We start from the raw sequence: 12,125 nt of genomic DNA on the forward strand, positions 1-12,125 counted from the left end.
TCATCTTCTCTCCTCTCTCCTCCCTTCTCCCTCCTTCACTGCCTCCTCCCTCTGTGCTTCCCCCTGCCCTCCACTGCCCAAATGTAAGTGGGTCTAATTTAGAGGTCTGTGGTCAAAAGACCTGAGGACTTCCTGCCTATATTGTCATGTCTCTGAGTGATAGAAAACATTGAAGTGCAAACTATCCTGTTGTCTTGCTCTTGATCTGGTTAGTGGGTTCCTTTGGCTACTGGGTAGCACTACTTAATGATTCAGTGCGTTTTCCTCAGCTTTTCAAGTGGGACTGGCACAGTGTTTGTTGGTGGGGTTGAGCTCTGTGGGATTCTGGTCCACCTCAGCCAGTTGTATTGCTTTGTAGCATCCAGCAGAGGCAGACCCAGGTTTTGTGGGTCCCGAAGCTTAAGCAGTTTGAGTTCCTCTTTAAGAAAAATAGTATGACTTACTACAAAAAAAAAAAAAAAAAAAAAGGAAAAAAAGGGTAGGTAGAAAGTATTGAAGGAGTTCTATACACGTAAGGGCCCATATTCAATTTCAGTCTGATACACAAAATTTGTCCTGATGTGACCTAGACCACTCCCCAGCCAGCAGCTGCCAAAGCTATTCCAACCATTTCTAGCTCCCCAGGCACTCCCTGTTCTCTCTCATCAGCAAGCCTTTGCATGTGCGTTTCCATCCATCCCTTCTTTCCTTGGCTAATGCCTGCTCTTCAAGACTTAAGTCCAATGGTCAGCTCTATTGGAAAACATTCTGAGATTCCCCACAGATGCCTCAATTTGATGCCCTCATATTTTGTTGTTGCAATTCTAATACCGCATTATAGCTACTCCTTTGTCTGTTTTCTCTACTGCATGGTAACCTGTGACAGGCAGGAAGGAAGCTTTTGACTCTGAATTCTCAGTATCTGCTATTAGGACTGGACTGGGAGTTTGCTTTCGGTTTGCTCCTCTCCCTCCTTTAGCTGTGCATCACTGTGTTTCCAGCATTCTTTGCCCTCTGCTCCTGAGCAGGTTCAGCCAATGGGGGGCACTGCGGAGGATTAGAGGGTAAGAGGAGGAGAGAAGTCAGACTATTTCTCCTCCTAGCCCCACCCCTGCCTCCTCTGCCACTCCAGCTGTGGCTACAGCCCCTGTGTGGCTCCTGCTTCCACTGGAGCCTCTCTCACTCTCATTCTAGATCCTACCAGAAAGCTCCAGGCACACCATTTCCTCTCTTTGTCCCTGCACACCTAGGGGTGATAGTTGCTTCCTGCTGTTGCTAATGTTATGGGTTGCCTCATCATTTTTATTTGGTTTCTCAGTCCTTCTGTCACCCATGTAACCAAATCCCTGTATTAAATTCCCTCTGCCTGAAAGATCTAGAGTGGTTTACCTTTCCCTGGCTGAGCCCTGAATTGTAGAGGCATACTAGATGGCTAGTTGTTTTATGAAAAAGGCAATAGGGAGAGGGACCCTTAGCAATGGTTTGCAAAGATTCTTTTACATTTAAAACCAATATGTATTTTCCAGTCTTGGCCACCATAGCACAAAATGTGGAGCTCCACATGCTGGTACTAATCCTATGGGCCAAGCATGTAAAAATAGCAGAGCCTGGAAAAGGACATAAAATACTTGCTGGATTGAGTCCAATTAATCTGCCACCTTGTAGCGAGGTACTTGATCCAGTACCTTGTACCTAGCAGGCATTCAAGCATATACTGAATGAAAAACAGACTATACTTGGAATTTATCACCAGCCATTTCCCAGGCAACAGACAATATAATAACATAGCTGAAGCCTTGTCTCGCATTTTCTGTGGCTTCTTGGTAGAATTACAATGAAAACATGACCCAGGTCTTGCATATCTGCCTGGGCATAAATTCTGAGAGTTGCTCAGAATGTCTGGAATAAAGAGGGAATGTCTCTGCTCCATGGAGTAGCATGAGACTCCAGCCTGAGTGCTTGGTGTGGTCATGGGACCATAGAAATGGGTAAAATCTTCCCACTCAGAGGCCAACAGGCCAAGGAAAATAGGAACCTGATAACCAAAGGCCAGAGCCTGGGCAAGTCATCAGTGTGAGCAGGATAAATCCTATTAAAATCAACCCCAAGTATTGCTCAGAGCAGAGGGCAAGTGTGTAAACCAAGGGAAGTAAGTTGAGGAAATATGATAACCACAAGACTGATTTCTGAGTGTGGGACCAGAGAAAATGTGCAGATTGATTGGACAGGCAGTTCAGGAAGCCATGACTACAGCAAACAAGACAAACTCAGCCTCTAGGTCCAGCTTGGGATGGAGAGGCTGGGAGTGTTTTGGTTAAGTGTATAGGCCTCAGAATCAACCTGCCTATGTTGAAATCTTGGCTCTGTTACTTACTAGCTAAGGACAAATGACTTAACCTTTCTGAATCACAGGCCTCTTTTAAGGTTAAGAGTAGTGCCTGCCATCTTGGTTCTTGTGAAGACTAAGGGAGTTTATACATGTAAAGCATCTAGCATTCAAAACCTGGTGAGGCCATTTATAGGAATAGCTGACACACCAACTGGTCACATTCTTGGTTTGTCAAAATCTGCAATCAGACCTTGTATTTCATTCATTCATTATATTTCTTGAGTGACTAATATGTGCCTGGTACTAGGAATATAATGATGAACTAGAACAAACATGTCTCTGCCTTAGTAGATCTGTAAAAGAAAATAGTGGAGGGTCAGTGTTAGATTAGTAGTAAGGGAGAATCAGGTAGCCCTGTTGTGGTTTCTAATGAGACTTTTAAAAAAGAAAGAATATGACAAATATACCACTCTACTGAGGGATGTTGATAATGGCGGAGGCCATGCAAGTGTAGGGGGTGGGGATATTCGGGAACTCTCTCTACTTTCTATTCAGTATTGTTGTGATCATAAGACTGCTCTAAAAAAGTAAAGTCTATTTTAAAAGTTTCAAAAAAGAAAGAAAGAAGAGAGTAAGATCTTAAAATTTTAATGAGAGTAAGATCTAAGAGAGTAGATCATAAAAATTCTCATTAAAAAAGAAAAAAGTATGAACGAATTAATAGAAAAGATTTTATTCTATTCTAAATATTTTTGGTAACTCCACAGAAAACTAAGGATATTTTAATCTTAGCTAAATCATATTTTTAGTAAGTTAGATCTTCATTTATATCAGCTATGCTCAATTTTTTTTTTTTTTTTTTATGCTCAATTTTTTAAAAAAAATTTATTTATTTATTTTTGGCTGCGTTGGGTCTTCGTTGCTGCATGCAGGCTTTCTCTAGTTGCAGTGAGCGGGGGCTACTCTTCACTGTGGTGCGCGGGCTTCTCATTGCAGTGGCTTCTCTTGTGAACACAGGTTCTGGGCACACGGGCTTCAGTAGTTGTAGCGCGTGGGCTCAGTAGTTGTGGCTCACGGGCTCTAGAGCGCAGGCTCAGTAGTTGTGGAGCACAGGCTTAGTTGCTCCGCAGCATGTGGGATCTTCCCGGACCAGGGCTCAAACCCGTGTCCCCTGCACTGGCAGGTGTACTCTCAACCACTGCACCACCAGGGAAGTCCCTATGCTCATTTTTAAAAAAATGACAGAAACTTAAATTTAATTGGAGTCCATGATACTCATCTCTAAATGACGCTAGTACTTAATATTGCCACATAAGGAACTTGTCAGAAAAAAACAGTTTTCACAAAAGCCAGGCATGTGAAAGTAAAAGCAGAGTTCCAGCCTAAGGAATTTCTTTTTTGATCCTTCAAAGGTCATGCTTGCCTTTTAACAGTCAGCTGCATTTTGGTGTAGACATTCAGTCATTCAGTTAGCCTTCCAGTATTTACTGGACACCTACTATGTGTGAGATTGTGCTTGGATCTGACACTAGAGCAATAAGTAAGGCATGGTCCCTGCAGTCATCAGGCTCATGGTGCCAGGCGAAATGAACATGAGAACAAGCAATGCAATGGGATAAGAGCCAAAGGAGGCACAGGTAATACGGAAGCAAATCATTCATTCATTCATTCATTTGTTCATTCAGTAAATATTTGTGGGTTAGGTACTATGTGGAAGGCACCATAGAAATGTGGGGGATGTAGCCATGATGGAGATAGATAATCCTTGAATTTGTTGTGCTTCTGCCTGTTGTGGTTGTAAAGAAGCTTTGAGTTGAGTCTTTAAGAATGAGGAGTATTTATAGAGACACCCAAGGTGGAAAGGGTATTTCAGGAGGGAATATCCTGTGAACTCAGGAGTTCCCATGTCTTTGTGGAAAGGATGATGGTACTTAGCTCTGGTGACCCCATCTCAGCAACAAATGGCCCCACCTTGGACCCTCACAAAAGAGATGTATGAGGGAGCCCTTATCATGGGCGATGACTGCATTTTGTCTGTAATGAATGACTATGCCCAGACTTTATTGTCATTTCATGGACAGTCACAGGCTGACATTTTAGAACATTTGATTTCCTTCCTTTTAATTACAGCCTACAAGGCTTATCAAAAGTATATCCAGTTCTATTCTTAGAGATCTGAGGTCTCTAAGCTTAGCCTTCAATTTCAGTCCTCATCTTAGGTACTTAAATAGTGGTTGTTTTTTTTTTTTTTTTTTACTCAGTTTATGTATGTATGTATGTATGTATATATGTATTTATTTTTGGCTGCTTTGGGTCTTCGTTTTCATGTGGGCTTTCTCTAGTTGGGGCGAGCGGGGGCTACTCTTTGTTGTGCTGCACAGGCTTCTCATTGCGGTGGCTTCTCTTGTTGCAGAGCACAGGCTCTAGGCTCGCAGGCTTCAGTAGTTGTGGCACACGGGCTCAGTAGTTGTGGCTCACAGGCTCTGGAGCACAGGCTCAGTAGTTGTGGCGCACGGGCTTAGTTGCTCTGTGGCATATGGGATCTTCCCAGACCAGGGCTCAAACCCATGTCCCCTGCATTGGCAGGCGGATTCTCAACCACTGGACCACCAGGGAAGTCCCTTAAATGGTGTTTTTTAACATGTTTTCTTCATTCCAAAAGAAAGATTTATCGGTTGTCATGGACCTGAGTATTCCTTCAGTCTGAGAAACATAAGTGAAGACATAGACAAATATTGATATATTGGCCTACATGTAGTTGGAACATTTCATAACTTCAAGGATAAGGAAATCTAAAATTCTCTGTTAATATATAACTACATCCTTAAAGGCTTTCTTTTTTTTCTTTTTCTTTTAAGGCATCTTGAGGGGCTGGAATATTCTTTTGAGGACCTTCCTCTCTTACTTTGACTTGTATTGCAGATAATAACAAATGCCACTTGCTTTTCTCTACATAAGTAGAAAATTAAAACAACCAGATGTTCTATTCCCCAGTCTTCCCCACCTTTTGCTTTCTTTGTGAATAAGCAAAGGATAGGTCAGGAAACTCTTATCAGGGGCTTATTCCCAAGGATACTGTCCTGGATGTCATCTTCAGCCTACATCTTCCACTTGTGGAGAATCCCTGAGAAGCCATGTCCTTACCATTGATCCTTAGGTACTGTAAGGTCACGGGAGGCCTCTGAGTCACTGTGCATTTAATCATGCAGCCTGCTGTTAGTCATCAGTGTATTTTCTTGTGTTCTAATTCTTTAAAAATCAGTGGTTCCCTGTGGGGAAAGCAACTGCAACTCCCACAGAAGAAGAGGCTATTTCTGCTAAATTTCCAGATGCACGTTAGGGCACAATTGTTCGCAAGTGAGGGAGCATCTACCTCCTATTAAAAACAGTACTCACAGGACTTCTCTGGTGGCACAGTGGTTAAGAATCTGCCTGCCAATGCAGGGGACACAGGTTTGAGCCCTGGTTCGGGAAGATCCCACATGCTGTGGAGCAACTAAGCCCGTGCGCCACAACTACTGAGCCTACGTGCCACAAGTACTGAAGCCCGCACGCCTAGAGCCCGTGCTCCGCAACAAGAGAAGCCACTACAATGAGAATCCCATGCACCACAATGAAGTGTAGCCTCCGCTCGGTGCAACTAGAGAAAGCCCACACGCAGCAACGAAGACCCAACACAGCCAAAAATAAAACAAATAAATAAAAAGCAAAAAAAGAAAAGTACTCACTCCAATTATTACCCAGTTAGCTAAACTAGTAGCTATTTGGGTAACGCCCAGTAGACGTACTCATGGTGATTTTCTGTCTGAACAACTTGATTTAGCAATTGAGCATTAGATGTTGGCTTGTCTGAGTAAGTTATGTGATTTTTAAACTCAGATATGATTGTAGTTTTACTTTTGAGAAATAACTCTCTTCCTGTCAGTTCCTAGGAGAAGAGTGAGTCTCAGAACAGGAGGTCAGAGGCTCGGTGGTCAGTACTCTGCCCTCTTCCTGCAGTACTGGTCTTTTGTGAGCTCAGAAAACACCACCAAGGCCACATGCAATAGGCATGGATGTTAGGAAAGCATTGAGGTGGATGGAGCAGCCCTGAGGACCGCTAACAAGGAAGAAGGGCTTTTTTAAAGGTGACGGGTATACCTTGATCCAAGAGGTGGTCAACAAGGAACACAGCAGACATCAAAACTTCAAACGAAAGGACAATCAGTATATGTGCAGTGTAGAAAAAAACTGCTATTCCCAGAGCAAATACTACATCAATACCTTTCTTTCTGGAACTTACAAACCAAGATGTTAAAAGTGATTATTTTCTAGGACTGGAGTCCTTGCTTTTTGTATCTTCTAATTTGCCTACAGTGAATATGTATTGCACTTAGAATGGAAAAAAAAAAGTTATTTGTAAGTTTAAACACTTTAGATCACTTGCATGCCTGCTGCCTATCAAATTATTTTCCTTTATTTATGTTCCCTCCTAGGCTTTGCCAGTTCACACATAATTTCTTTGTAATTATGAAGAGATGTAGTTCTGCATTCTATTATTTCAAAGTATTGTTGTACATGGAAAACAGATACTAGAGACTTTCTGTGATGCAAGCCAGGGTGACCCAGACCCAAGTCTGATTCTTCTCTCTGTCTGATGAATCGGGCCTCAATATAGCATGCTGTCACCTGTTCAGCAGTCTTGTGATACAACCCATTTGGAAGATGAGGTGTCAGAGCATGAATTTCTCTGTTTTTCTGCCTGTAAAAATGTATAGTTTGTTAACAACACCATAAATTATTTGGAATAAGAAGTTTGTTCAGTGGGAAAGAAACATGAATAGGTTTAGATTTTTATGGGGCTGAATCAGCCAAATCAAACACAGGCTGTCCTGAAGCTTCCAAGTTTTTAATGGAAACTCACGCTCTTTAGAAATTTGCTGCCTAATTATAATTCATGCCTTTTGCAGATACATTACAGGGTGGACCAAAAGGAAAATGTTAGATATGTCCACTTGTGATTTCTATTGTGTTACTCGTGGAGTGCCAACTGCATACGTCCAACGGCCTGGTGCGTGCAAAGTCACAGGCCAGATCCCTGCAGGCTGAGCCACTTCAGTGGGAGGGAGGCCGATAAACTTGCAGTATTACAAATACAGAGGACAAGCTCAGATACAGAGCCAGCCTTCTGTATGTGGTTGTGCAGAAGTCACCAGTGTCAGGATTCAATTTAAAAGTCCCATGAAAACCATAACCCTAAATCAACCCTCATGATTGTCTTCATCAGCGATGTCCTTTCGAAACCCAGAAAAACAGAACCACCCAGGTTTCCTTTTAAGGAGAACTTTCTTTTCTTTTCTTTCTTTCTTTTTTCTTTTTTTTTTTTGAATAGGTTTAACTGGTGTGAAGGGAGATAAAGGAAATCCGGGCATTGGAACCCAAGGTCCAAGAGGCCCCCCTGGGCCAGCAGGTAACTCTTCCTACCTAATAGGAAACTGCAAGATGGAAATCCTAAATCTTTATATTCACTTGACATTGCAGGTGAGGCAAATGGTCATATTACATCCTTGTGTCCAACTGGAATGGCTGTATTTCTCGTTCCTTTCATTGGAAGGCCAGTTTGTTGGTAACGAACCTCCCAATACACAAGCCCCCAAGGATACAGCATATTCTGGGATCTTATTGGTTGCATGAGTTAGGCTGGGCTAGGCTTTGCTGTCGTAACAAATCAATCCCCAATGCTTAGTGGATTGATACTTACCCAAAGTTCGATGTGGGTAGGGTAAATTTCCCCCCATTTTGGAACAAAAGGCCTTGAGGAGAAAGATAAAGGAGGCATATCAACTTCTTGAATGCAGGATGAAAGATATCATTTCCAGTCATATTTCACTGGCTGAAACTAGCCATATAGGCCCAGCCGACCTGTAAGGGAGTCTCAAAATCTAGGGGAACGCATGGATATTTGATGAACACTCATAGTTTCTGCCACCATGGTCACCTTACTGAATGAGTTTTGTGTATTTTACCATGTGCTTTTAGAATGGCTTCCAGATGATCATACTCTGTTATTAAAGTTATAAGTTTACAATCCTACTGTATATTTACAATCCCCGTCTTAGCCATATTGAATCAAATGACTTACCGATTTTTCTTTCCAACCTAATGATGATTTTGGAAAATACCTTTTGTAGGAGAGATTCCTAATGCAATGGATTCACTTTGAGTATAAATACTCCTGTTATTAGAGATTGTATGAGGAACTGATCTAGCTCGTGCCTTACACAGAATGAGTGGTTGGTAAATGTTAATTGAACGAAACTGAATGCATCTGAGAGTCACAACGCTTTTCAAATGTAAGGTGGTACGTGTTCCTAATTTTCATTTTGGTTCTAGTTGAAGAGTTTCATTTCTAGTTGAAAAAGGCCTTCTAAACACTGTTGGAATCCAGGCCTAAAGCAAAACAAAACAAACGCATAAACCAGAAAAATTCCAGACTGACGTACTTCTTAAATTCACAAAAAATTTTAATCCCCCTCTCACTTTCACTCAGTGTAAGTTCTCAATTGATTCAAGCTAGCCTAAAGAAATTTTGGATTCGTATATTGGGTCCAATTTCAGAATTCTCATTTTTCTCCTCCAGTATAATTTCTTTCAAATTTAGACTAATTTATTCCAATTATCTGGGGCCATAAACCAGGATAAGTTATAAGGTTGAGATCAAGTTTGCTCATGTGTGTGTGCACGTGTGTGTGTGTGTGTGTGTGTGTGTGTGTGTGTGCATGGCCATACATTGAATTCATAAGGAACCTGCACTGGGAAACAGAAGCTCCAAAAATAAAACAAGACTGACAGTGGTATGCTCCTTTCCTTTTCATAACCAGGAGGTGATAAAAAAAAAAAAAAGACTACATCTTGCTTTCTGGTTTCCTGAGCTGATTGAAAGCATTGACCTCCAGGAGAACATGTGATTGAAGTATGATCCTCTGTCCAGGAAATCCAGTTCAGGAATAGAACTCAATGAGTAGAGAGAGGCAGATCACCCTAGCTGTTAAGATGTGTAATGTGGCTTCTTGTAAGAGTTAGTTTACTTCTTGGTAGTCTGAAAACTCACCCTGTGATGATAAAAGACCAACTGTTTTCATTGGTGGGTACTTCGTAGGACCTTCCGGGGAAAGTCGACCAGGAAGCCCTGGACCCCCTGGCTCTCCTGGACCAAGGGGTCCACCAGGTCACTTGGGGGTGCCTGGACCACAAGGTCCTTCTGGCCAGCCTGGATACTGCGACCCCTCTTCATGTTCTGCCTACAGCGTAGGAGGTAAGTGTCAGCCCTTGTGGGCTTTGAGCAATGTCTTACTATGCTTAGTATCATAATGGTGAGGGTGCTATAAAAGCAGACCTATTATGGGCAGGAAGCAGAGCTTGAATTGCTCACTACCTTTTAAATTATCCAGAGGCATCTTCTGTAAGGTACAAATTAATATAGAGGTTACCCCTGAAGAGGACATTTAAAATAATACCACATCTAAGTCTTCCTTGCTTCCAAACGGCGATCCACACAGATTTGGCCTCTGACCTCATATCTGATCATTGAGGGACATGTTTGAACATTCTTTGGGGCCTCTCATTCTGTGTTATTTCTATGGTGTGGCCATGAAGTCCTCTAACGTTTTTCTCTTGTTTTGGGGAAACCTCAAACTTAGAACTTTCCCCGTAATTAGGAGAGCCCTGGAGATACTGTTGGGTGACATCCTGCCCACTGCATGCATTTGAGGTCACCAAGGATTATTTTAAGAAACAAAAGTGGCCATGCTGTCCTTGCCTCTTACTAACTACTAGACTGAGATTCTGAAAAGATTATGCTCTGAAAACATCTGTGGTCTGCATGCTGGAGGGTTGTGTAATGGGACATTTTCTAACATAGTCACACTTGGAAGCATCAAGAGAGAGGTTCAAAGACTGCTTTGGGGCAATGAGCTTATTAGCCAATGAATTTAAAGTTTCTGCTTTAGAAGAAATTTAACCTTATTTGCCAGAGGGACTGGTCAAAGTTTTGCTGATGTGTTTTTCTCTGTTCATCTCTTCCCTCCCCGTTCTCTCAAATATCCCTGTCCCTTATTAAGAGCTGATCCCTTACAATGATTACCAGCACTGATGTGGAACTCCTCCACTGATTACATTGGCCTGGACAATTGGCTGCAGATACAGAACTGTCCTGTTGACCACCACCCATCTCCTGCCCCTAACAATGGGCACTCTGTTTCCCTGCCTCACCTGCTTCCCCACCCGCCCACTGTCACATTTCTTGCCCTCCCTGCTCCAAACACATGCAATGATAAGACTGGAACTTAACCAAATCACATGTGTCAGTTGTTATAGAAACTGCTCCATATCAGCCTGAGCATAGGTATAAGATTGTCTACCAAGAATTATGCCAAGTTTCCCTAGGTGAAGGCCCAGGAATAGTTACTTAAATGTGTCTTCTCCTCTTTCCTGTACCCACACAACTTGCTGGGCATCTTTCTCCCTGACCACGCTACTATCCATTCTTCCTCTGATCACCACCCCTCCCTACTGCACCCTGGTGTTGGACTTCTAACACGAGACTGGTTTTTAAAATTTATTTTTCTTTCATCATTCTGCTGATATTTCAGGGTTTCTTTTGTAAATAAAACATGTAATATTTAAGCAGTTGGCTGTGATTCTAGTTTCCTAACAATTTCTGCAGTATATCTGTACCTTCCCTTCTTTCACTAACCATCTGAAACCTCCTGGGAAAGGTGCAAGCAGTGTGGTGGGTAAAGGTAGCTACTACTTTCTACCCAAGCAGGATATCTCTGTACTTTAGAGACCATGTCTCTATGGACCCATATAAGGGGAGGATATCAATTTATGGTTCCTGGGTTCTATCAAGTCCCCACCCCCGCTCTTCCTCTCTAGTTCCCCATCCTGATCAGCCAGAATTCACCCCTGTCCAAGATGAGCTGGAAGCCATGGAGCTGTGGGGCTCTGGGATCTGATAGTCTCAGGAGAACTTGGAGGACCAACCGCAAAAGCTCCTAAGGCAACTTAATCAAGAAGAATGTCATTATGTGGTTTGTATGCTACCTTTGGGGGGGCTCATTTCACCAGCCTACATCTCCTCCTTGGATATTGTTAATAATATTGTTTTATTAACAAAAAGTATGTTTTAAAAAATTCCCCTTAATCCATGACACCATAGGATTGATTTCTCTTTGTTGTTTTAACGGCATGCTCAGAGAAAAATTGGCCAAGAAGTTTGAACTCTGGAATCTTTTCTGTGTTAGATGACCTCAAGTCCTAAAATGCAACAAGACAGATATGACTGTCTTTGAGGAAAATGGGGTCCCAGCAGAGCAGAAATTCAAAGGGACTCGAAGATTATGCCGTCTATCCTTATCCCCTCTAGGAATGACCTTGCTGAAAAGAAAGAAGGGACATGATTGGAGAAACTACCTCTTGCTAAATTGATCTGTCCAACTCTGAGATCACTTGGTAACTAGCTCCACTGGTATCCAAGAATATGTATTAGAATATAACCTTTCTGAATTTGGTGATTGTAAAAATAGATTTAGTTTTTTCAGTGGCTTTTGACACATAAAATAATGACTTTCCACTGATTGTGATGGGAAAAGATCCAATTTTGATGAACAATTTATCCAACAATATGTTCCAGAGCTTGCCCTCCTTAACCACATGGATTACTTTGTACATGCAGATATATTTTTGCAAACCTATTTCCATTCTTTTTTTTAAGCAAATAAAAATTTTAAACAATGTATGTGGATTGTTTTTATTTTATTCCATTTCTATATGTCAC

The 12,125-nt window shown here is 42.0% G+C and overlaps 1 protein-coding gene across 1 annotated transcript in view; it reads left to right on the forward strand.

Moving 5' to 3' along the window:
* COL14A1 (collagen type XIV alpha 1 chain) overlaps positions 1-11,304 on the forward strand; it is a gene marked incomplete at its 3' end in the record, with an annotated part of 211,445 nt that extends 200,141 nt beyond the window's left edge. The window contains exons 45-47 of the mRNA XM_079722162.1: positions 7,680-7,757; positions 9,447-9,602; positions 11,225-11,304. Coding sequence (XP_079578288.1) covers positions 7,680-7,757; positions 9,447-9,602; positions 11,225-11,304 — 314 coding nt within the window. The remainder of the gene's footprint in view (positions 1-7,679; positions 7,758-9,446; positions 9,603-11,224) is intronic.
* Positions 11,305-12,125: the final 821 nt, after the last annotated feature.

The sequence above is a fragment of the Hyperoodon ampullatus genome (genome assembly GCF_949752795.1).
Source record: "Hyperoodon ampullatus genome assembly, chromosome: 17".
NCBI classification, from domain to species: Eukaryota; Metazoa; Chordata; class Mammalia; order Artiodactyla; family Ziphiidae; genus Hyperoodon; species Hyperoodon ampullatus.